Source organism: Hydra viridissima, unplaced genomic scaffold (genome assembly GCF_058129835.1).
Source record: "Hydra viridissima isolate aposymbiotic clone 2 unplaced genomic scaffold, HvirCarnegie_v1 scaffold_2, whole genome shotgun sequence".
Classification (NCBI taxonomy): Eukaryota; Metazoa; Cnidaria; class Hydrozoa; order Anthoathecata; family Hydridae; genus Hydra; species Hydra viridissima.
Window position 1 is genome coordinate 9,637,430 of NW_028324301.1, and position 26,106 is coordinate 9,663,535.

General features: G+C 30.7%; 3 protein-coding genes across 15 annotated transcripts; all 3 read left to right on the forward strand.

Moving 5' to 3' along the window:
• Positions 1–4,073: 4,073 nt before the first annotated feature.
• Positions 4,074–8,057, forward strand: LOC145192788 (uncharacterized). Of its 5 annotated transcripts, none has more exons than XR_016449682.1 (10): positions 4,074–4,219; positions 4,337–4,483; positions 4,749–4,870; positions 5,396–5,552; positions 5,907–6,072; positions 6,152–6,201; positions 6,424–6,741; positions 6,832–6,914; positions 7,146–7,203; positions 7,569–8,057. XR_016449682.1 is itself a non-coding variant. In XM_090078085.1 (10 exons), the coding sequence occupies exons 1-10, from the start codon at positions 4,113–4,115 to the stop codon at positions 7,710–7,712; spliced, it is 1,185 nt and encodes a 394-aa protein (XP_089934211.1). In that variant the 5' UTR covers positions 4,074–4,112; the 3' UTR covers positions 7,713–8,057. The 5 variants fall into 5 exon arrangements, 3 of the variants coding, with proteins under 3 accessions (XP_089934211.1, XP_089934212.1, XP_089934213.1); XM_090078085.1 differs by having other exon boundaries at positions 6,591–6,741; XR_016449683.1 differs by having other exon boundaries at positions 4,090–4,219; positions 4,360–4,483.
• A 101-nt stretch (positions 8,058–8,158) lies between these two features.
• LOC145192753 (receptor-type tyrosine-protein phosphatase O-like) lies at positions 8,159–16,927 on the forward strand. 9 transcript variants are annotated; one of them, XM_090078076.1, is made up of 17 exons: positions 8,232–8,249; positions 8,555–8,682; positions 9,416–9,465; positions 9,722–11,096; positions 11,393–11,615; positions 11,865–11,947; positions 12,160–12,280; positions 13,886–14,023; positions 14,166–14,247; positions 14,353–14,443; positions 14,731–14,807; positions 15,039–15,173; positions 15,247–15,369; positions 15,533–15,678; positions 15,801–15,936; positions 16,051–16,210; positions 16,385–16,927. In XM_090078076.1, the coding sequence occupies exons 2-17, from the start codon at positions 8,643–8,645 to the stop codon at positions 16,489–16,491; spliced, it is 3,087 nt and encodes a 1,028-aa protein (XP_089934202.1). In that variant the 5' UTR covers positions 8,232–8,249; positions 8,555–8,642; the 3' UTR covers positions 16,492–16,927. The 9 variants fall into 9 exon arrangements, 8 of the variants coding, with proteins under 8 accessions (XP_089934205.1, XP_089934202.1, XP_089934201.1 ...); XM_090078078.1 differs by lacking the exon at positions 8,232–8,249 and adding an exon at positions 8,917–9,066 and having other exon boundaries at positions 8,544–8,682; XM_090078075.1 differs by lacking the exon at positions 8,232–8,249 and having other exon boundaries at positions 8,539–8,682.
• Positions 16,928–17,066: 139 nt separating this feature from the next.
• On the forward strand, positions 17,067–20,781 carry LOC145192768 (uncharacterized). Its single transcript, XM_090078084.1, has 4 exons — positions 17,067–17,776; positions 17,992–18,189; positions 18,316–18,534; positions 18,666–20,781. The coding sequence occupies exons 1-4, from the start codon at positions 17,155–17,157 to the stop codon at positions 20,462–20,464; spliced, it is 2,838 nt and encodes a 945-aa protein (XP_089934210.1). The 5' UTR covers positions 17,067–17,154; the 3' UTR covers positions 20,465–20,781.
• The last annotated feature ends 5,325 nt before the right edge of the window (positions 20,782–26,106 follow it).

Below are 26,106 nucleotides of genomic sequence, written 5' to 3' on the forward strand. Positions count from 1 at the left end.
TACTTTACAGCATTTTATTGAAGAAGGAACTGTTACGAACTACTCTTCAGATTCTGACTTAACAATGATTTTACCATTACGGAAATACTGAAGGATCCCAGTCATTATTATTCTTCATTGTTGCAATTGAAGAATGAGAGCTGATTTTAATTTTTGACTGATATAATGATTACCATCTTTAAATTTTTTTTAACATTAAATTTATGACTTATTAGGTTTGGAAACTTTTTAAAATCTAAATTTTTTAACCTTTTGACGCAAAAATAGAGCGTAAATGAAGCGTTACAGCGCACACAAACTTTTAAAAGTTTGTTTATTGCTAAGTAATATTTTAAACAGATTATTGCTTTATTTCACAGATTATCTGTAGCAGTTATTTATAAGTAATTTTTGTTGTATATCAAAACCTTGATCAGTGGTTATAATAATAATATGTCAGGAGCTAATTTCAGTATAACAAATTGTGGTACATCAAGAAGAATAAAGGGTGTAGGAATATTCAAATCTTGCAGATCCTGCTAATCCAAGTCGGTGATCTGAATGGTTAAGTTTAATAACTAAAGGACGCATTATTGACTAGCAGTTTAAAGAGCAGATCAACTCTGAAAAAGTCTTTGATTGTGAAAAGCACTTTAAGCTAAATGATTTTGAAACACGCAAGTTGTAAATAAACTATTTATATGGGTGGTTCCTGAATGTCATCTTATTTACTCAGACTACAAAAGAAGTATGCAAAGCATAGCTGTGAAAATTTTTTTACTGTGCCTAATTCTGACTGTTCTGTATATAAACAAAATGCTTTTTCTGCTATAACTAATATTTGCTCAAACTGAATTGTTATAGCAGTGAGTCCTCCTTAGCTAAGAGCATTGATAAACTTTGGATCTGCAATACATTTGCTTCACATTGGCAGCTTTTTAATATTGATATTGCTTGTTGTATATCAGTAACATTATTTGTTCAGAACTTTTGAATCCTCTTTAAATTTTTGAATACAGTAACCACCAATATATTACAATCCATACTTTTCTCTTTCACATATTGTTCGTCTATTTGATGTCTCTTTATCACTGACACTCGAAATATTAGCCTTATTAAGATGCTATGCTATCAGCAAGTTTGCTTAACAATAATGTAGCAGCATCTTCATATTTAGCATCACAATTAAAGTTTTGCTTTCTGTTGATTAACATTTTGCCAAAATAGTCAGCGTAAAACTCATTCAAACATTTTGGAAAAATTTTACTACAGCTTTCAATTATTCTATCAAACTGAATCTCAACTTTTATCTAGTCAATCTGATGTATTTTAACAATATCATTACTTTTATCACCATAAATTTAGCTTTCTATAAAATTCTATGATCTTTCTATGATCTTTCTATGATCTTTCTATGATCTTTCTATGATCTTTCTATGATCTTTCTATGATCTTTCTATGATCTTTCTATGATCTTTCTATGATCTTTCTATGATCTTTCTATGATCTTTCTATGATCTTTCTATGATCTTTCTATGATCTTTCTATGATCTTTCTATGATCTTTCTATGATCTTTCTATGATCTTTCTATGATCTTTCTATGATCTTTCTATGATCTTTCTATGATCTTTCTATGATCTTTCTATGATCTTTCTATGATCTTTCTATGATCTTTCTATGATCTTTCTATGATCTTTCTATGATCTTTCTATGATCTTGCAAGACACTTTTTTTTCAATAATAAGAACAAAATCTCGGTGATAAAATCTGTATTATTAGCAGGTTTTATCAACGATAACATAGTTGGGGTACTTTTCAGAGATGCAATCTGAGCCCTCTTTTGTTTCTAAAAACTTTGACACATACGTTACATGGGAAGGATCCAGATTTAAGCTAAAAATAACTTTTAGTAACTAAGATATGTTTAAAAAACTAAATCAACCATCCAATCATTTATCTTTTACGAAGAGGTTTATAATCTTAACTTAGTTGGAGGTGTATGATCACTTAGTAAAAAACGTGAAAACAAATTTTTGTTTATGCTGTGTAAATGATTTACATTAAGAAACATTTTTCACTTTTTTAATCATAGTAAGAAAAAGTACTTCACATCTTCGACAATAGCTTCAGTGTAATTTTGAAGTTCAGTATCTTGTTTAAAACTTTCCAATAGCATTATAACGTCATTTGCAAAAATAGTCGTCGTCTTCTCTCTGTGCAGTCATAAATATTTGTGCTGTGCACGGTCAGTGTTATGTGACCTCAGCTTTCACCTTAATGAGTTTTTTTTAAAGCAAAACACCGAGTTACCAAACCAGTGAACTCTGTAAATGATTTTTAAAACATTTAGCGGCGTCCGAGAAAGTTGTAACTATTTTAGTATTTTCAATGGAATTCTAAAAACCAGGACGTTGTTTGTTTACTCTGTTTTCATACAAGGTTCTAATTCCTTAAAACTTTGAATAAAAGTAGTTAACATTACCAATACTAAAAACAAAATCAGGTTCATGTACGAAGTTCTATTCAATTTCATATTAAAAAATTTATTTTTTGTCCATTTCCAACAAAAAATTTTTAAAAAAGAAATTATTTCTTTGTTTTCGCAAAGTTTTTGAATTTTAAAAACTTCAATGTGAAGTAGTTTTCTTAGTTTACAATCAAGAGTGTTTTTAATTTTGTTCCAACTGTTTATGCTTTACGTTTACACGAAAATCTAGAACTGCAGTAGCAGTTAAACATCAGATGTCAAAGTTTATTATCATAGTGCCTAAAAAAGCTCAGGTAACGATAATTGTACTGAAGTATGTTTGATGTATTTCAAAAAGGTTCAGGTATGGTGCTAGCTAAACGAGACTCAATACTTGCAAGAAGTTGGAAATACTTCATTGAAAACTATGAGCTTAACGAAGAACATCTACCTTTTTTACCTTTGAACATTCACCTTACCTTACTTATTTTACTTTGAACATTTACCTTACCAATTTGTGCTAGATATAGATAAACTCTTCTTAAGATTGAAAAAGGGGAAAAACTAAATGGTGATCTACTCAGTCAAAGTGTGTCAGCACTGTTGATAGCCAATTGGTCAAGGAATAAAATATCCAAATCCCTGCATTGTTCAAAATCAAAGGAAAATTCTATAGAGAGTTATTGGCGGAGTTCCCTGTGCAGCAGAAATTATTGCTTCTGATGTGGTCAAAACAAAGTTTGCATCATTTGAAGACAGAAGATCAAATGCTATTTAGCAATAAGAGGGAGTGACTTAACTGTTACAAAAAAATACAATTTTGAAAAAAGTGTTTATTGTTCTTATCCTGTTTTTGTAATCAAAAATTTCAGATTTCAATTTACTTTAGGGTTTTCTTTGAGATTCACAAAATAGCTACATTTTCTGAACTTGGACAGTTCAAAAATTAATTGAATTAAGTTTATTTAAGTCAATGTTACAAAACACTTGAATCTCAGTTCTGAATATGGAGTTGATGAAACAAATGACTATGGAGTTGATGAAACAAATGGCAATGAACAATGTGGAAAATCTCAGTGCTCAGTCATTTTTTGCAATGATGTTGTTGAATTGGTTGAATACAATGTTAACTAACATAACCTTCCACCAGATAAATATATGATAACCATTGATGGAGGCATTGAATAGCTAAAAAGAAAAAACAAAACTTGAGTTTTCCTATTCAAAAGTTACATGTTCTCAAGCCTTTTTTGGTTCAGGTGTGAAGAAACTAATAATCTTGGCAATTGTTTAGTTTTTAAAAAAAAAACTCTTGAGAACTTGAAGCAAAGTTTATAGCTACTTAGTCTTAAAAGTGTTGCTTAGACGCTGGCACTGAGCTTGAAACTTACAAATATTTCTCTTGAATTAGACTCAGCTTGGATTAGACTAATCTAGATCTTGGATATTTCTCTCTCTCCCATATATATATATATTATATATTATATATATATATATATATATATATATATATATATATATATATATATATATATATATATAGATAGATAGATAGATAGATAGATAGATAGATAGATAGATAGATAGATAGATAGGTAGATAGATAGATAGATGTTATGATTGTTCTCTCTCTCTCATATATAGATGTTAGGTGATAACTAATATATGATAAAAGTAATGATGGATAAAAATGAAACTGTAAATGCTAAAAATGTCTTCGCTCGGAATGCTCTTGAGAAATTTATATTCGAATACTCAGATTGTGATTTAAGGTAAGAAAAAATGTGCACATAACAATAACAATAATGTGCTCAATGACACTCTGACACACAAACACACATTTACAACTGTTTAATTCTTGATATATGAAAAAATGTTGCTAATTTCAGTTGTGTGGATGAAATTTTGTTAGAGTATCTGGTTACAGTTTTGGAAAGTCTGGGTAAGGATTCAAATGATGCTGAGACAAGTTTTGATGTAGATGAGTTTACTAAAATGATGTCAGAATTCATACCTGGGTTTGAAAACATAGACAGGTTGAGTTATTATTTAATTAAATATTAGTGTTATGCACATACACAACATGTTTAAGAAAAATTTGTTTTTTAGTCTTTATACTGTTATGATTGATAATCTGAATATTAAAAAAAATTGCCAGCCTAAAAAGTTGTTTTGCAATTTAAATTTATGTAGATATTTAGCTTAACTTATTAGCTGCTTAAATTCCATTATAGTTAAAGTTTGTTTAAATACTGCAAATTTATGTACGTGGAGAAAATAGTATAGTTTTTTGCCTCTTAGTGCTTGCATAATAAGCTGGATGTTTTCTTTGGCAAAACGTTTTGAAACAGGAACTATTAGTGTCATACCAAAGAAGAATTTAGTTAAAACTAGTGAAGATCAGAAAGATATTCCTAAAAAAGGTATGTTTATTTTTTTTTTGCTTTTTTTTTTTCAAAACTTTTTTTTGAAATTTCTTACAATTTACTACTTTTGTTGTTTTATAAAGTCATTAAACATTTTCTGAGTTGAATATATTTTTTGAGTTCACTTTTCTGAAGTATTTTTGTTTGTGGATTTTTTCTACTCCACTATTTAGCATCTAGAAGAATGGATTTATCTTATGCAATTAATAAACCTGACTTTTTTTGACCTTTTATGTATAGTTTTCATTCATGTGAGTTTTTGCAATTACTTAACTTTGAGAAATTTTTAAAGTTAAAATATAGAAAGTTTTAAGTTTTAATAACTTTAAGTTAGCAATTTTCGATCTTGTTTATTTATTTGAGGGTTTCTGTCTGGAAAAACTTTGTATTGATTTATTCAGATTCTTTTTAACTATTTTTCCTTAGTAAAATAGCTTTAAATGAAATCTGGAAGGCTAATTTTGCAAAGTTTATGTTACAAGATTCATTCATAAAAATATTCAGGGTTTCTAATTCATTTAGACCATGTAATATCCAGCATCCCAACAACTAAAAATGATGTCATATTGCCTAGTTTAATGTTGATTCAGCTTCCTATACATTTTGAAACAAGTAAAATGGATGATTCTTTTAATGGATTATCTGATAAACCTTCAAAATCACCTGTAAAAAAGCTCAGGTAAGACTATAAGTTTGAGTAGTAAAAAAAGTAAAGGGAAGCAATACAGGAACAGGGTTGCTTCTTATGTTTATTGATTAAAAAAATCATTACAATTGGAATAAGGAATCCTGATTTGATTCTGGATCTACCTTGGTTAGAATTTAACAATTACAAAAATGAATTATTATTTTGTTATCTTTCAATCATTAAATCTAATTACACTTTTATTCAGCATAATTTTACAAGTATATAAGATTATATTTTTATTTATTATAAGAAATATTAGACTAAGTTTTTATTTTAATACTGCTTTGAATTTGAGTTTTCATTGTTTTATCTTTTTTATGAATTTAATTTGCTTATTGTTTATAGTTATCGTGATAAGCTACAAAAGTTACAAGATCTATTTCCAGGTACTCCAGAAGACCAATTAAGTCGTGCATTAGCACATGCTCGTGGAAATCTTGATAAAGCTGTGAATACCATATTGTCAAACAAAAGTTGTCAAGAGCGCAGTTTAAACAATACTAACAGTAGTGTAAGATATAGTTGGTGTAAAATCGCATAAACATTGCCTTGTGATAATATAATTTTTTTTTTCCTTCCTGCTTTTTTAGGATGAGGAGGAAGCAAATATTGAAATAAAAGAACCTTGTGCTGATCCTTTGTAAGTTGTTAAAATGTTATAATAACATAAAATATCTGCTTTGTTTTTTTAATAACTTGGAAATATCTGGGTCATATTTTTAGGTGAGGCAACTAAATTGTGTAATGTAAAAGAATGTGATTGCTTTTATTTCTACAATCTTATTTTTATAGTTTTTCATAGAAACAGTTAGTAAGAAAAAAGATAAGTACAGTATAATCTCTCTAATTCGAATCTCTTTAGTTCGAAAATCTCCATAATTCGATTAAATCTAAAGTCACCGTGAAAAGCGCAAAAGAAAAGTCAACTTTCTATAATTCAAAAATCTCTCTAATTCAAATTTTTCCGCATAAAGTTCGAATTAGAGAGATTGTACTGTATTTTTTCCATTTTATTTTTAATGCTTTTAGAATGTCAGAAAAAGTTTCTCAACTCCAAGAGGTGTTCCCATGTATGCCAATATCATCTATACAGGAAAAGTTGATTTTAGTTGGTAACGTTGAAGCTGCATCTAAATTATTGCTTCTTGAACAAGAAGCTAAAGTTCAAAATGCTAGCAAGGTTTTATATTTACACCTATTTTTGCATTCATCCAAATCAGGTTGTTGAGTGTCTTGTTAAGTTAAACTTTTTTATTATTGCTTATTTTAGTTTCAAGTTCATAAAACATCATCTAAGAAAGCAAATTTATCAGAAGAGGATTTGGCTCGCCTAAAGCGAGATGCCCTTTCAAAGTATTTTTTATTTTCAAATAAAAGAATGTGCTGTTAATCTTCTATAAAAAGGTTTTTTTTAATGATAACACTTGTGTCATCTTTCCTATTTCATTTTTCAGTTGTGCACTTTTTTAAGTTTCTTAAAAGCATAGTAATTTATTGCAATGGCAATTTTTTTCACTGAAAATTCTGTTTTTACAATTTTGCTTTATGTTGATTTTCCTTCAAGTGTAATTATTTTTGCTCTAGATATTCATTTGTTATAGAGAAGTCAGTTCCCTATGAACCAATTGTGTTTGTTGAAAAGGTACAGATTTTATTCATTTTGTTAAGATTTTGAAAATTTGATTGAATATATCAATTTGTACATTAATAAATAATTTTAAAAATTTCAAACTGTTGTAATAAAACCAAGTTTTTCCTGCAAAAAATTGGTTTGCATCTATAAGTTGAACATGGGTACATCATCTGGTCTATAAACCACATGCTTTATAGCAATTTAGTGTTACAAAATAGCAAATTTTTTTTTTTTTTTTGTAGCTTTGATATAGTAAATACTTGTGTCAATACTTAATGTAGCAGTATTTAAAACTCTTATTTAGAGAATTTAGGTTAGCATTTTTCAAAAAAAAAAAAAAATAGACAACTGCTATTATTTTTTTTATTTTGTAGGATTCCAGAATTGTACCATTATGCAGCAACGAAGAACATAAACTTTCATCTAATGAATGTCTAAAAAGCGATATTCAAACTTTAACTGAAGGAAAAAAATCTAAGGCTAATCCTAAATCCTATAGAAAGTCACGTTTTCGGTGACAGTTTGTTTTACTTAAATTAGCCTTGCATTGTTTTTCTCTTGTAAATGCAAAGTTTTTGCATGCTTCAATGATATCTTTAATTTAGATATGTTAGCATATTTATTTCAATTCTTTTGAAATAGTTATTTATGTAGAAGATTTACATTTATTTTATTGCAACAGTTTTAAAAACATATAACATGTAAGTTTATTATGTTAAATACATCTTTGTAAAAGTTTGGCTTTTTGGAATACTTTCTAAAGATTGTTATTGTTTCAAAAACCTCTTTTTAAAATAAATTTTTTTAAGCAGTGGCTTAAAGTTGATTTACAAGAAATATATAAAATTTTTGTAGTGGTACAATTATGTGTTTAATTTTTATCCAATTAAGTTCTATGATGTAAAAACAGTCACCAACAATATTCCTTTCCTTATCTTAAGAGTTCTTTTTTTAGAAACTTTCCTGTGTATTTAGTTTGAGGTAATTTAAGTGAATGCATCATGTGGAAAATTACATTTTGTTATTGTATTTAGTTTTTGAAATAAAGGGACGAAGTAATTCAAGTTTTTTTTAACATAGAATATTTAGTATTTTTAGGATATTTGTGCTTTTTTAGTGAGAATTTTTTATCTTTAATACATTTCCTTTTTTTTTTTTTTTTTTTTTTTGTTTGTTTATTTGGAGGTGGGAATTGAAGAAAGACAGTTGTATTCAAAATTAAAGATATTAAAGAAGTTTTCTTATAATCAATGTAGTTTTACATGGTGTAGTTCAACATTAAGCTTAAATCATTATGCTGTTTTATAAGCATTGTTGTTTTGTTTATAAATATAAACATTTGTATTTGTTATTATTATAGATGCTGCTGCAACAATATTTAGATGCTACTGCAACAATATTTAGATGCTGCTTCAACAATATTTAGATGCTGCTGCAACAATATTTAGATGTTGCTGCAACTATTGAAAACATGTTGTTTTGTTGAAGGTGCTGGAAATTACTATTTTAAAATTTTAGAACTGTTAAATTTGTAGCTTTTGCAATTTGTTCATTATAAATCAACTATGCTTACATATTCTTAAACATAAATAGAATTTATACCTAAAACATAAAAAGGCTTATAATGATGTTTTCTGTTTGTAAAGTAACATTGATCTTAGAAATTGTTCAACAAAACCAAAGAAAACTGATTTAAGCTTTTTATGATCTTTGTTTTATCAGTTATACAAAGGAAATCTTAGTAAGAAAAAATGTTGTTATCAGCTCCAGCATACTTTATCAGATTTAAATGGATATAGTAAACAGTATAATTCCATTCATCACTTTATCAAGAATCATAAATGAAAATTTTTACCATGCAATTTTTACAAGGCAAGATTTTATTTTTTAGAAAACTTTTTATTATTTTTCTATTTAAAGTAAATGTATGAAAATTAGAAGGAAAAAATATTGTTTAGATTGATAGTTAGTTTTTTTCGTTTGATTTATAGTATAGGTGTTTATATTGTCTTTTATATTGTCATAAATTACTAATTATAGTTATTTGAAGCTTATATAAAATGATATGTACTAATTTATAGGCATTATCATGATATCTGTCAATTTTTCTGTTTTGTGTATTTTTATTAATTTGTTTTAATCCTCAGCGATAATCCTACAAATAGATTTTAAAGAGATTAACTTCATTTAAGAATCTTGAAAATTTTTTTGTTAATTTTAGAGATAGTATGGTTTAGAGAAAATATGCTCCTGACTGTTTGTTTCGTTTTAGTAAGATTTTTTTTTGTTGCTTAAGTTTGAAATGATTTTTTTAATCCAGGGAGCAATAAATCTAGGATAGTGAATTTATTAAATGGGTGAATAATTTTTTTTTTTAAAAGAACAAGGCTATATTGAAATATAGTTAGATTTTTTGAGTCAGCAAAAAGCATCATTAAAGGGAACTTTTTATATCTTCTTTATAATTGTGCTAAAATATCTACAATTATTGTTACTTAGTTTTTTAAATTTATTTTTTCTATTTTAGCTTTATCATTTGCTTTTCTTTGCATTTTGTGATGGTGATTTGACTCCTCAATTGTTTTCAGAAACATTTTCTGTACAGAATGTCTCAGAAAATATTGCTGATCAGACTGCAACAAAATATCCACCAAAAATGGCAATTGAAGCAGGATTTAATGTTGTGCAATTGAATGAAACTGAAGAAATTAAAACAATTCTCTCAAGCAGTTACAAACATACTAAATCCTTTACGTTATTTCCAAGAATCCTCCAATTGAAAACTAAAGCAGTTTATAAAAACATTTCTATGCAGTTAAGTCCTCATCTTAAACATACTTCATATGTCTCATCATCAACAATAAAAGTTTCTACTGAGTCCTCTGTTAATAAAACCCATACAGACCCAAATAAGTTAACAGCAAATATATTTGCTACTCCCTCTTTTAAACCTTCAATAATTCTCTTCTCAAGTATTTTTAATACTAAAATACCCACACAAAACAAAAGCATTACTTTGGAAAACACATCTTTCAGTGAAACCCCACTACTCAGCCATTCTCCTATTTACTCTTCACACCCAAATTACTTTACACCTGATAAGAGGACGGTTGATAGGACCACATTGTTTATTGATGATGATAATAGCATCAAGAAGAAGCCATTACATACCATTAACAGTGTGTTAAAAAATGTTTCCAATTACAAAGTTATTGCTTCAAGAAACTTTGTCTCAGTAACTAATATCTCAACAGTATCTTTTTCAACTGATCGTGTTTTTCTTTTGCTTGTTTCTTCATACTTGAGGCATGAATATTTACCTTTTATGTCATTTGTTAAAAGCTATTCACCTAGTATGTCAACTATTGAAAAATATTCATCTTATACACCAACTATTAAAAAATATTTACCTTATATGTCAACCATTGAAAAAAGTGTAAAAATTGTGTTGGCAGATTCTTCAAATGTTCTATATAAGTTTCACACAATATCATCAGCTATGGAAAAATCTTTTAAAACTAAATTGAATAACTTTACAACAATTTCATCAACAGATTCATTGTTAAAAGATGTTTTAGATGACATGCTGACTGTTGTTGAAAGTCAAGTGACCTCAAGCTTTAAACTACCAAACTCACTAGTGAAAAGCAGTGTGTTTGCACCTAAAGTTCTGATTACCACTTCATCTGTTTTAAAACTCAAAAACTCAATTGGTATCTTACCTACTGATATTTTATTAATGTCAACAACTAAACACCAAACTCTATTTCCACTAATTTTACAAAGCACAAGCATCAGTATTTCCCATGAATCAATCCAAGTGTCTCTACAAGCTCCATATAATGCAAAAAAGTTGATGAAGATTGTTATTTTTGTGCAAGAGTTCCATCCGAAATATTCAGGTTAGCAATCTAATTTTAACCTGATATTAAGTTGTTTGTTCGCACTAAAATATCTGTTTATCATTTGGATGTTTTAATTGTTGAAGAAATAAGAGATATTGATGACAAATAAATAAATAGTTTTTAACAAAAAAAAAATATCTAAAGTAATTTTTTGTTTTTTTATGAATTTTTAAAATATTACATTTTTAGCTTTTTCTCAAATTATTAATATTTATATTGTGTTTATGTCAGTTAATATTAATTTTTCTATCTCAGGTTTGCTCAGTATACTAATTCAATTCTATTTGGTTTAGATTTTAAAAAAGTATCTACTTGGTACAATGTAAGTGCAAATGAAATCTTTCGTTACCATAAATATTGTGCAATTGTTATTGAACAATCAGAAATTAACATGTTGTTGCATGGAGAACAGTTTGTCCATTTCAACCGGTTTTCATTTGACATTGGGGTTGAAAGTTGTTTTAACCAAAATACCTTTGTTTGTAATGGACCTCTGAAACCAAGTCATGGTTATCGGTATGTAATTAACCATTCATTTTATGATGACGCTTTATTTTTGTTTCTGAATTTTCAGATTCTCTAAACAATCCAGTTTTGGTTTCATGGTTCATTTTTTCACATGCAGCAGTTTGTGTTCCATCGCAGTTCATGAAGTATTTTAATATTTATATAAATATTTAATAAAAATTGAATAGGGTGAATTCTGTTTTATATTAATGATGGGCATCCATTTTTAATTTGCTTTAATATTCAATTTTATTTTAGAATGCAAGTGGAATTTCACTTCAATGGCAACTTGAGCACAGAAACTTACTTCACTGTTACTTATCACACCAACAATAAAATTAGTATGAAAATCTTCCATTAAAATATATAGAAGACATGTTGATAGAGGTTTTTTTATCTCATAGATTCTCTTTTTTTACTACCTCCTTGAAACGTTAATTATTTGGTGAATTGTTACACTGACTTTTTTGTGCTAGAATAAAAATAGAATTTAAAGTTCTAATGTCATTTTTAATGGTTGCTTAAAAAAGTTTTTTTTTTTTCTCTTTTTTAGCAAAACCAATTTTGTCACCAGACAGTTTGGGGTCAAATGTAATAATTTTGATTGTACTTTGCGGAGTCCTCTTTTTCTTTCTAATTGTCTTCGCCATTGTTTTCTATCGAAGGTATCACAGGTGAGTTATGGATGTTATTTGTTTATTATTTGTTTATTATTTGTGTGTTATTTGTGAGTTATGAATGTTTTTTGTTTTTTCTTTTACTTTCAATTTTAAAAGTAATAAAATTTTAAAGGTTTTAAAACAACTAGATTTACTATGCTAATATAAATATCAAGGTTGAAATAAATGAAGTAATTTTTTAGTTTAATTAGGAAGTTTACTGTAAGAATGATCCGTTCTTGTTACTACGAGATCCGTACTTTTAGCTTTAATGACCCGTAGTTTTTAAGAAAAATGGATTACAACTTAGTATGTCATGGACTCTATAAATTATATCAAAGAACAGGTGTAACTTATATAACTTTTTTCATTCTGATTTTTTCATTAAAACGAATTATGGTTTATGGTCTATTACCAGACATGTATTATCGGTTGATAGATTGTCCAAGACTTCCGGTGTAAATTTGAAAAATTTATGCCGGAAGTCCTGAACTACAATAGACGAACAAATGTTGTTTTGTTACAATTTTAAAAAAATTTATTTACTTAGAACCATCTTCCTACCAAGAACGCTTTTTTAAAACTGTTTAAAAATTGTTTTGAAAAAGTAACAGAACGGGTAACCTTTTATTTTGCTTTTTTAAAAAAAAAAAAAATTTCAAATGCGCGCCAGAATCTTTATTAAATTTTAATGAAGTGCAAACAGTTTAATTCCAGCAGCTGCTTCGTTGTAGATTAAATCTTCTCCACTGTGGTTTATGTGGTAGTTCATTGAGACAGATTTCGCACCTGAACAAAGGCGACATGCTCGCCAAATATGCCAATAATATAAAACGTGTTTGGTTTTGTTCATAATGAAGGCCTGTAATATAGATCTAAAAGTTTTAAACGTTTTTTTTTTTAATTTAATATTAACGAATATATTTTTCATCAATATGATGTTTTGGTTGGTGTAAGTATCTCGTATGCCGTTTTAGTTAAAAAAAAACTGCCTTGAACTTGTGTTAAAAGTCTAATTTTTATTGAATATTTTACATAATCATTATTTATTATTTAAAAAGTAAAGCCAAACTTCACTTTGTTTTGAAAATATCTATTTACTGCAATATTCACTGTCCTAATAAGACTGCGAAATCAAATTTGGCGGTTGATTAGTTGAAAAGTCATAATTCACAATTTTTTTGCACAAATACTTCACTTATTACGCGGAGACTTTAGAGCGCAATATAGGAAATATTTTAGAAGACAGAATTTTTTTCTTTTTTTTAAACCGTTTTTATGTATTTTAGATAAGGAAAAAAAAATCGATTTTTTAGGGTTTGAACGCTTACAACAAAGTAAGCTGGGTCGAACTACAAGTAGAAATGATATAAGAGTTACTTTATGTTTAACTTTAATTGGAAATGATTAAAAGGGTACAAAATTGAACTCCTTGATTAAAAACGAAAGCTGCGTGTTGTTTAACAAAAAGCTTGCACAATTTAACAACCAACGATTTCAAGCGAACTGCGAAATGTCGTTGAAGGAGACTTTTTTTCGGTTTTTGTTTTACACTACGAGCTATTTAAGGAAAAAATGTCCGAAGTGTTTTTTAAACTTCTCTACTACTGTTGTTAATAGAACTCGGGAGAGCCCTTATACGAACAAGCCGGAGAACCTCCGCTCCACGCTTATGTCCCCCTGCCAAAAGAAGAGCAGCGGAAGACGCAGGCTTGATTTACATTTAGAAAGCGAGAAATCCATAAAAGGAATGACTAGGTGTGTTTTTTTTTTCTTCCTGCGTTAATTTTATATTTTGATTTTGAGTCACAATAAAGTTTTAAATTTTTGTGATGCGGGATTTTTGGAATGGGAGATTTATAGTGCAAGTTTATCGATCATTTTTATTTTCTGCTTATAGACCTGTTTCGGTTCGTGACTTTAAAGCTTGGGTCGATCGTAGTTCTTCTGACAGTGCTTATAGGTTTGCCGAGGAATTTGAGGTATACGTTCGGGTAGTTTGGTCTTAATTCAGGATTTTATCCGCAACTTTTTTGACGTAGTTTTATGGTTTTTATTTTCATATTAGGAAAGATTTTCTTGTTTAGTCAATGCGTGATGTTGGTAAGTCAGAGCGCCATGAAGTTGCTGACATATCCGAAAATCGCCGGAAAAACAGATACACTAACGTACTGCCATGTAAAGATATTTGTTTTTGCAAACGACTTTAACCTTTTATTATTATTGCTGTTTAAGATGAACCATTTCCAATTCAAAATTAATTTTCGAATCAAACATATTACAATAAATGGAAAAATCGTTTTCAGTACAAAATATATCATAAAAGGCTTACCGAGAAAGCTTTCTTTCAGAATCAATCCCTTTTTCGTTTAATCAAATGCTTGCTGAAGATAATTTTCTGCTCTTTTCTCGCAAAACATCGAATATTTATTAGTAAAAAGAAAACCGGAACTTTATTTTTTTAGATGACTATACTCGGGTAAAACTATCATCTATTGACGACGAGCCAGGCTCTGATTATATTAACGCCAATTATATACATGTAGGTGACTTTTTTTAATTAGAAAGTTTTTCGTTGAACAAAATTTTTACTGGTACTTATACAAACCAGCTACGAAAATTTTCTGCAAAAAAAAAATGGTAAATTTTTTAAAAGGGTAAAAATTCGTTTTTGAAGCTGTATTTCGACAAGATATCCGAACATTTATAATACAGGTTGTTGTTAACATTTTTAAATTGAAATAAATATGATGGTTTTATTTTTTAAATTTAGGGTTACAAAAACCCTCGCGCTTATATAGCTACCCAGGGTCCGTTACCTTGTACTACAGAAGACTTTTGGAGAATGACTTGGGAGCAAAACTCTCGTGTTATTGTTATGTTGACTCAATACGTGGAAAGAGGAAGGGTAGGTTGGCGCTTCCAAAATTTTTTTTTTTTTTATAGTTTATTGATTTTTTGAGTTTTCTTATGTTCTTTAGGTAAAGTGCCATCAGTATTGGCCTACTATTACACCTGTTAAATATGGTGACGTCACTGTAACGCGACTCAATGAATATATATATCCAGAATGGATTGAAAGAGAGTTTTTACTGCAATGCGAAGTGAGTAGTCTTATTTAAAATTTTGAGTATGCAATTATTTGCATATATTTTATGAAACATTAAAAAATAAATATTTACATATATTTTATGAAGTATTACCAAATAAAAAAAAGAAAAAGAAGAAGAAGAACAATAACTTTTTATTTCCGTCTTTTGTTTCCAGGGAGAAAGACGCACAGTTCATCATTGCCAATATACCGCATGGCCTGATCATGGTGTTCCGAAATCGTCTAATGAACTCTTACAATTCATTCAAACAGTAAGACACCTTCAGCAACCCAAAGACGGCCCACTTATTTGTCATTGCTCGTAAGAATAATACATTTTTGCATTAAAGAAAGCTATTTTTATGGCTGGACGTAAATAAAACTAAATTGGGTTTAGTATAAAAGTTTTGTAAGAAATATTTAATTGGTACTCTTTTAATTAAGTGCTGGAGTAGGAAGGACTGGAACCTATTTATGTGCAGATATTATATTGAACAAACTTCAAGTCGAAAATAGCATCGATGTGTATGGTGTGGTTTCTGTTATGCGGACACAACGTTGCTCGATGGTTCAAACAGAAGTATGTTTAACTTTTTAAATATTCGTATGCAATTATTTTAAAAATCTAAAATAAGTCGGATGAGATAAAGATAAGTGTGAAGTACTTTATTTCATCAGACGATTTTATTTTTAGGATCAATATATCTTTATTCATCGTGTTATTCTTGATTACTTGAATCAAAAAGACGAGACTGAACACATTTTCATTCTTCAACGGGGTCTACTTACAAACGAAGGAAATAGACGAAGTATTTTTCGATTAGGCGAAGGGGATGTTGAAAAAGCGTCAGAAGGTAGGATCTGTGTTTGGTCTGTAGATATTTGTTCATAACATGCTATGTTAACATAATATATATGTTTTACACCAATAAATAGCATATATATAGCATACATATATGAAATAAGTCATTTCTTATTACATCATTTTTAAATGTCTTATTTTGTTCGAGAACTGATTGTTCTTGCAGCTCTACTTGGCAACGAGACGCAATGTGACATTTTAGAGAAAAATTTACCGGAAGACACGGAAAAGAAAATTAATAACCCGGACGATAGCAATCAAAGAGATACATGAAAATAATGTGCGCCAAATTTCTCTATCAATGAGTTTTAGAATGCTAAAGACAGTTATTACGCGACCAAACTTCATCGAACCATTTATGAGAAATTTTCTCTCGTTCTAAATGGCAAAGCATAAAAATCAGGCTAATACATTTTTATAGATGCGCTTTAATACCAAATGTTATCAATGCGTGTTTATAAATTTAGACGCGTTTACTAACACAGTTACATAAACACTTCCTTTTATATTTACCTGATTAAAGAGATTAATATTTTTATACTTAATATTTATTTTGTTCTCTTTTTTTAATAAATTTATGTAAATAAATTTTGTTCAAAGCAGCGATCCACATGACATAGGTTTATGAGTAGATTTTTTATTTATTTAGCGTATATATTTTTAGTTTTTATACATTCTTTAAATAAAAATATTTGCCGAGTTGAATTCACACTATTGGAAGTTTTTGCGGTCCTCAGTTTATGAGATTTTATTATAAAAAGTTTAATTTTATAGCGGCGTCGTGATTTTAGGTTTAAATTACTTCCCAAATTTTATAAGTGTGCATCAAGTTGTTTGTGCTACGGAATCATTCAGGCATGTTTTGTTTTGCCATGCTGTTCATACTAAGAATTTAGACTGATTAACCCTGTAGGTTAATTTTTTTTTTAAAGAAATATGACTATTCGTATATCTTTAAAAGTTTTCCTGCTTTTTACGTCTGTTTTTATAAAAAATTTGATATTAAACAAAGGAATTACGAACGCAAGCAACACTAAGCCAGATTTCTTATCTTTGAGTTTTGACTCGGTTGTTAAAACTCGTTCTTCTATCAGTGATAAAGGATGTGTAGAAAATATTGGAAATGGAGTAATTGCTCCAAGTGTTAAACAAGTTTCTAAAAGGTATTATGGCTTGTCTCCTGGGTTTTCTGTTGCTGGTGGTTGCCATGGTGGTCATGGACATTTAGGATTTCTTGGCTCAGGAGGAGGTCACAAATCAGGTCACAGTGAAGGATGCAGATCCCACGATGATCATGGGTATGGATACCCCGAAGGTTCCCACGGTATGTATGCGGGAGGTGGTGTCTCCTTCTCAGAACACAGTGAGCCCAATTGCATGATGCAACATAACTCTCGCAATGGACATATATTTCACGGTGGAGCACTTCATATGGATTGTGGTGGTCATCTTTCAAGAGCGCATCATGGAATACATGGTCATGGTATTGGAGGCGGGGGCGGGCATGGTGGTCATCCAGACCATAATGAAGAAAATGATCATTCGTGTGGAGGATTCTGTAAAGATACTTTTACCTATAATAATTTTATTTTTCAACTCGAAAGAAGTTGATCTTAATGTTAAATGTTAATTTTTGTGTGAAGGTCACATTTTTAGGCGGAGGAGGCCACATTTTTAGGTGAAGGTCACATTTTTATGTGAAAGTCACATTTTTATGTGAAGGTCACATTTTTAGGTGGAGGTCACATTTTTATATGAAGGTCACATTTTTAGGTGGAGGTGGTGGAGGCCATCAGATCATGCAGATACCGTTAGCTCCTTTACCGCAAGGGTATCATGAAGGTCTCGGACCACCAGAACATGAATGCGAAGAACATCACGATGACGATTGTGAGCAAGAAGAACGTGAACACGATTATGAAATGGATAGAGGGGGCTGCGATGAAGGACACTGGATAACAAAAGAAAAAAGTAAGTATACAAAAGTAATTGTATTTTTGAGTAGGGCGGAAAAATTCGATATAGTAATAAGTAATAAAGTAATATAATATGGTAATACAAATGAATGTATTTTATTTACTTTTATAATAAATTTAGATCATAAAGAATCTGACTTAGAAACGGACCAACCTCAAAGTTTATCACAAACAGCCAGTCACAGCTCTAATAATAAAGTGCATGGAGAAGCAAAAGAAATAGATGGGTCAGTAGTTTCAGGACTAGTTAACAATCAAAAGGATACTGAAACTGCCACTGATGTTGGGAACGATGTTATTAAAAGTGAAGAAATGAGTATTGTCTCGGCTGGATTTAAAGGTATGAAAGCTTGTTAGAATCACTTATTTTTATTTTGACTATTGTCTTTCTAGAAGGGTGAATTTTATGCATTTGAATTTATTTTATTCTTGATAACTATCTCCTAAAGATTGATTTTTTTGTATTTATAGGTCATAGAGGCAAGTATAATGAGCTACAATGGGATCAGGATGTAAATGGAAAAGAGGAAACAGGCTTGCATCATGATGTGCACCATGGTGGGTATGAAAATCGTCATCATAATTACGAACAAAAAAAGACGTTCAAATCAAATGCTTCAAAATACGAACAAAAAAGTAAAGATGCTTCTAAAGTTGTTCATAGTAGCGATCAGATTGCTCTCACTAAAAACGTTACTAAATATGATTCAAAAAAAGAAGAAGCTATACCAATTGATATTCAAAAAAAGCTCTCTGAAGTTAAGTTATCTCTAGAGAAAAATAAAACCCCTGAGAAACAAATTATGAATTTATCAACACCGAGAATCGCTCTTTCCCAAAGCCAAGCGCTTGAAAAACAAGAACATGGCGTTTTAGTTAATCACCATGTCACAAATCAGATAGAACGGCAATCGACATCGAATCAAGACGTATTGGCAATGCCTCTTTCTATTGTTTCTCCGCATAGGTCAATCCTTCCAAGTAATTCCTCTCTTGTAGATGATAGTAAATCTGTAAAGTTACAGCAATCAATTGGCAGTTACAGTTCAAAGCAAAGCACATTTACCTCAACGCCGACACAAAATGCGCAATCAACTTTGAAAGATAACCACAAAATCAGAGAAACCTTATTAAAAAAGCAAACAAATTTTATTGATATTGGCTCTAAAGATTCGGATAATAATACCATTTCAGACGAGCTGAAAGTCAATACATCTTTAAACCGACCACTTGTTAGTTCTGGGAATCATAACCAAGATCAGAATAAACAATTCACTTCATTTGTAAAGGCTAATCCATCCGAAAAATATCTCCCTCAAAGCAACAGCAGTTCTGGGAAAGATAAATCTGAATATAGTTTTGAATACTCGACTGGTTCTTCAAACTTTGAATCTAAAAGCGAGTTTAATAAAAGCGGTGGAGATAAACCGAAGTATAGTTTTAAATCAAAGTATGTTTATAAGTCTAAATATCCCCAATATAACTATGAGTATAACTACGGAACACCTTTTTCCCAATCCAACGGCGATGATGCAAATAACATGGCAAAAGAAAGCGACGAAAAAAAGGAAGAAAAGATAGAGAAAGAGGAAAAGCTAGAAAAAGAAAAAAGTATCAAAACAAGTGCGTTAGACAACAAAACGCGGAAGACGAAACAAGAAGCCAAAGTAAATGAAATAAAAACACTGAATAACTCAGTTGAAAGTGAAAAAGATTACCAAATTCAATCTGTGAATCGCACGTTAAATGAATCGTCAAAAGATTTAGAAGTTGTTGCTCCATTGTTGCAAAGTGTTTTGCCTCTTGAAAACCCTCGTCCAGACGATTCTCCTAAAATCACCGTACTGAAAGCATCGCCCCCTGGTAACCCAAAGCCTTCACGTTTAGAAAGCAAGAAAAAGTCCCCAAAGGTAGTTAATACAAAGCAAGCAAAGCATCACAACAATGAAAAGAATTTTCCTTCTATTGAGGATAACACGCCTCAAGCTCATCCATCAAAAATACAAGATGCCCTAACAGAGAACAATAATAATAAAAGTCACGATAATAAAAAGCCTTTGCTGTCCAAATTGGCGAGTTTAGTGTCATTTATTGTTAAAAAAAAACGGCCGTACGGATCTATATTAAAAGAAGACAATCTTGCATTCCAACCTTTAACTGTACATAGTAAAGGTTTAGATTTAATTATTTCGCCTGTCCGTTGTGACAACTGCGAGCGTCGCCTTGTTGATGGTAATATTAAACATCTCATGAAACCTCCAGCAAAGTAACCCATTTGAAAAATAAATAACCCATTTCAAAAATTATCTAATAGTGATCATTCACTAAGCTCTGTATATAGTTTTAAAAAAATGTGCAAGCATCAGATGTTAAAGAAAAGGGCAGTAGACCATAGTGGACATTCTGCAGAGAGCGTAATGGAGAGCACATTTATTTGAGCTATTAAATGGTTTGTGGAAATTAGCCACATAAAAGTATAATGAAACAAGTTTAAACTTTTTTTGAAGATATTAACAAGTATTAGAATATGACATTGTGAAGTATTACAGACGCTAAAAAAGAAAATAAATCAAAGTTCTTATATATATATATTCTCGAGTTGATTTTTTTTTTATTTGTAAATAATGCTCTTATATAGATCTTACTTAATAGATCTTTGGAATTTTATCTTTGGATGGCGTTGTTCTTGCAGTTTGTAAAAAAGTGATTTGTTTGGCAAAGAGCATAAAAAAATTTCGTACACAACAATTTTTCAATATTTAGTTTTGGCGATCAAAATATCTATAAAATATCGGTGGACTTTTGTTGGAGGTTGGAGGAAACCATGGTGAGATGATATCGTGCGTTTTTTTTTGTTTTTTTTTTTTGTTTTGCTTTTCTCTTTGAGAATAAACCTTTTAGTTTCATTAGAATTATGAAGAATTCCTGGTTGACCTTCTCTTTGAATTTCTTTTACTTTTTTAATTTTAAGTCTTTTAAATTTTCAAACTTTTTTAGTTTCATTAGAATTATGAAGAATTCCTGGTTGACCTTCTCTTTGAATCTCTTTTACTTTTTTAATTTTAAGTCTTTTAAATTTTCAAACTTTTTTAGTTTCATTAGAATTATGAAGAATTCCTGGTTGACCTTCAAACCCGTTGTTTCGGAATACTTGTTGACCATCGTTATTATTAAATCTTGTTGTTGATAAAAGTTTGCGCTTAAATGAACGACATAGTTAGATCCGAACGGTATTTATCTGTTCTTAGTTGTTCTGATTGATGACTAATAAGTTTTATGCAAACCAAAAAAGTATATATATTCAAATGTCTCCTATGCAAAGATCTTCTTTCCGCTGAAAATTTAGGTGCAAAAAATCAAATGTTTATTTTGTTTTGGTTTTGCAATTCAGTTTCGTTTTAATGTAGGCTTGCTATGATTCTCACTATTCTAGGAAAGAATTGTCTATCAAAAATTTTAAAAAAACAAAATATATCATTGGAATGTTTTCCGGTTACTACTAGGACTTGCCGGTTCTGAGCCATTGATACTTTTCTATACTTAAGGAATTCAAGATGGCGTCGTTTTTTTTAAATGTGTAATCATGTTCTGAGTTATATTTAATGAAAAAAGATAGTAGTGTGTGATTATGTTTTTTTGTCATCATCATGGCCGAAGAGTTTATCATAGTCCATAAATGTAAAGCAGGGTTTTAGTTTGTAGTGCCCGATGGCTAGCGTTTGAATTCCGTCTTGTAAGATGTGTCTTTTATCATCGTTACCGCTGAGAGCAACTTTGTTGATTTCTTCGGTGTAAACGTTATGTTGACGTGATCGTATAACGTTCATGGTGGTAAGATATTCATTTCCATTTAATAAGCAGTCTTTAAAATGTTGATGAGTGATGTGTTTATCAACGACTTTCTTTTTAACCCCTTTGCATTTTTTGTGTTCTTCTTTTTCATTAAAGATCTCATAGGAGTAGAGTTTAGGTCTAAGCCCGACAAACTCTTTAATTTGTTTACCAGCAGCTTCATCTTTGAACTTACCGATAACCTTTTTATTTTTAAACCCAACGTCAAATCCAAAGTTTTGAACGGCAGGATGGTCTTTCGTGAATTCGCTGGTGTCAAATTTAGCTTCAACATCGTCAGCAACGTCTTGATAAAAATCATCCGTTTTGATTTCGTAAATGAGCGAGTCAGTGTCAGTCATGAGTAATTTCGCGCGATCGTTGTATTTAGGCTTCATGTATTCGTAATAGAACTTATACATGAGAGTTTTGCTCAGGTCTAGGATGCACATTCCCAAGTAAACAGGCTTGTTGTAAAAGAGTTTTGTTCTTTTCATGTGAATCGCAGCAAGGTTTTCGTCAAAAATGACATGTCGATCATAATTAGGTTTTCTTGACAATTTCAAGACTTCTTTTCTTGTGGTGACCAGTTTAATATCAACATGCTTTCGAATATTCTCCATTGTTTTTCCAAAGACAGAGTTGTTCATGAGCTTGAAGAATTCTTTTTCAAATTCGTTTTTAGCTTTTGCTCTTAATGCAGTGTTGAGGTCAATGTATTGTTTCATGAAAGGTTCTTCTTCAAAGGTAATACCTCGATGAATTTTGGTAACGATCAATCCAAGTCGTTCATAGAGTTTTAGGTTTTCATGATAAATGACGTATTTTTCCTTGTTGTTTAAATTGGGAACCAGCTTGTCGACTTTATTAATTTTTAATCTTTCAGGAGCCAAAGGATAATCGTTATGCAAATCGTGTAGAATTTTAGGATAATCCAAGTCCACTTCGAGAATACAAGGTATGGATTTCCAATTTAAAAGTTCCTCTTCAGCCATCCATCTAAATCCTCTAACAGGAAGAGGATTGCACATAGCCCATCCATAAAGGTTATTAGCATCTAAATACTGAATGAATGTAGATGGTTTTGAAGGATCGTAGGAATTGTTCATGTATTTGTTGATAGCAGTTCCATATCGATTGGAGATCATGCTGATTCCACCACGTATGCCTTTTTCTATCATATTGAGCATATCAATATCGGTTAGAAACTCTAACTTAATTCCAGTTTCCTTTAACATGGCATCCCAAGCCAAACCAGGAGAGGTGTAATACCATGGAGGGTCTAGCTTGTAATAGGTACGACACACGTCTCTGAAATTTTCAAAGACATCGGCAAGTATCAGCACGTCGGACACGTTGTACAGTTCTTGGTAATCTTTAAACGTTTCACATCCAAATACATTCCAAACGTTTTTTGCATGCGCATAGTCTTCAGAGCTTATTCCCTCATCATTCAGTTTTGAATGGAATGCTTCAATAGGAGGTAATTGCGTTTCGGAGAACTTTTCAATCGAGTCTACCCAGTCATAAGGGTAAATGCCTTTTTTTCTTAATAAATCAAACTGCTCTCCAGAGTAATATTGAGCAACGTTTTTGCATTGGTCGTTGTTTAGATTTTTAGCCAAAGTGTCTAAACTGTAGGACATGAATCTGAAGCTGTCAATAAACCTTATCTCTTTCCATACTTCCTGAAGTTTACCCTTCTTATTAATAAATTCTCTCACTTTGATGCTTTTTGTGAAGCTGATATATTTTTCTTCATTGTTGGGTATGCATTTTAATTTCCCGCCTAATTTCTTGATGAACAAATGGCTGTCGTAGCCGGATAAATTATGGAAAACAACGGGAATAAATTTTGGAATTTTATAATCCAAGTTGCATTTCTTATGAGCAGCACCACGGTACTTTCCAGTCAAATGACAGTGATCCCATACTTTATCACCGTTAAGATCTTTTTTGCAAATATGGCATTCGGTTGCAGTCTCAAAATTCTTTTCATCCTTAACAGCCATGACTTTCTCTTTTATTAAATCAATCTTGTCGAAAATCTTTATAAGATCAGATTCAAGCATGGTTATAAACTTTTGAGCTACGTCATCCTCTTCGCTTTCAGCTGTGTACATGACTGGTTTTCCCTTGTAAAGGCTATCGTCAAAGCATTTGATGTAATAGCAGAAGGAGCTTGGAACGTGCTTTTGATATTGTTTGGTGCATGACTCTTTATTATTATATTCAGTGTTGTCATCGATGGGTTTGATGAAACTTTCAAAGTCCGCATATACAACGTATGGAACTTTCATACCCTTTTGATAGTTTTTAAACTGAACGGTCGTCCCTTCTTTAGGAAGTTCGATTCTTACTGAGGTGTTATCATAACAATAAGGTTGATGATGTTGAAGCTTTTCTTCCTGGTCATAGTCTTGCAAGCAATTTCGGCAAAAATATCTTTTGTGTTGATGTTTCGATGCTGAGGAACCAGCAAACCGACTGAAACTTTTAATCACGCAATAATGGTCAGTGTCTTCGTTTGAAATAAACAACAAATCAATACAGTGCTTTCGATCTGTAAATTCAGATATTCGCAAAGGGTAAGGTTTTTTATTTTCATACCCAAAGACGTTGATGCTAATAGTTGGGTTATTCTTTTCAAACTTATCGATTTTATTAAGCTTGACAGGAAACTCCATTCCATCCCAATTCAGCTCTTCTGATTTTAGAACCAAGTCTTCATCGATTCTTTCGTTGTCTCTATTTTTCAGATTCAAAGCTCGAGTGACTGACTATTTAAAACATTGGTTGTCGTTGTTTTCCATGTTGATGATCGCCTTTTTGTTTTTCAGATCGTCAGGCAGCTCAATATAGGAAGAACCGCTGAGAGGTTCGTAATCAGTAAAGTTAATGTCCATTCTTAAAATATTAGATATAGTGCAATTAGATCCTAAAGCATTGTATTTGACACTACTTTCCAAGACTTTTTCTTCCATTTCACCTATGAGTGCTCTTACATCTGTAGCTGCTAGAATAATCTCTGATCTTGATGAAAAGTTTGCTTCCCGAGTCACTTCTTCACCAGTCATGATGCTCACAGATTTCATTTCGCACGTTAAAATAATTCTTACCTTTGTATTTCTTTCTCCTTCCATGGTTTGAATGGCAGACTCTCTCACCAAATTAAAAAAGGATGCAAGGTCTTGATATCGAGAAGAAGGTCTATAAGAAAATTGCCTCACAGCACTCTCCGCTGAATGTTCAGTCATTTTAAACTTTACTATAATTGGTTTTGACACAGGTTGTACTATAATTGGTTTTGACACGGGCTGTTTATACACTGTTTTTAATACAAGTGATTTGATAGACTTTATCTTTTCATCGATTTGTTTCACTGATTCGCTTACATTCTTCTTGACTATTTCAGGAACGTAGGGTTCTATCCATTCTTTAATATTATTAAACTTAGTTTTAACATAAGACGCCACACTTTTTGTAACTGCCGTCAGACTTGAAAATAAACCAGGTCTTGGTGCTGGAACCGGTCTAGGTGTAATAACGTTTGTTGAATCGATAACCGGTGTGTTAAGAATAGAGGGTTCATCTCTTGTCACCCGATTTTGCAAGAGAGTAGAAGGTTCGAATGAAATCAAGTCGTCAGACCTTGGTCTTGGAGCAGGCACAGGTCTTTCAGAACCAACAACAAACCTTACTTTTGTCGGCTTTATTGAAACTTTTGTTGGCTTTACAGAAACTTTTGTCGGCTTTACAGAAACTTTTACAGCTGGTTGAACAAACCTAACCACGGTAGGTCTTTCATTAACAGGCAACGGTCTTGCCTCAGTCGTTCGTCTACGAGGAGCAGGACCATACCCAATGATAGGTCTTGTGTTTTTTATTGCCTCAACAAGCTCTTCCTTGGTCATTCTGGTATAGCCTTTTATAGCTCTTTCTTTAGCATCCATTCTTAATGATGCCATTGATACTTTTCGATCTTTCACAGTTTTACTTTCCATTTTTATTACGGAAAGATTTTTCTTTATGTCGCTTTCAATTTTTCGCTCTTTGGCGACAGTTTTAGCTTTTTGCTTTT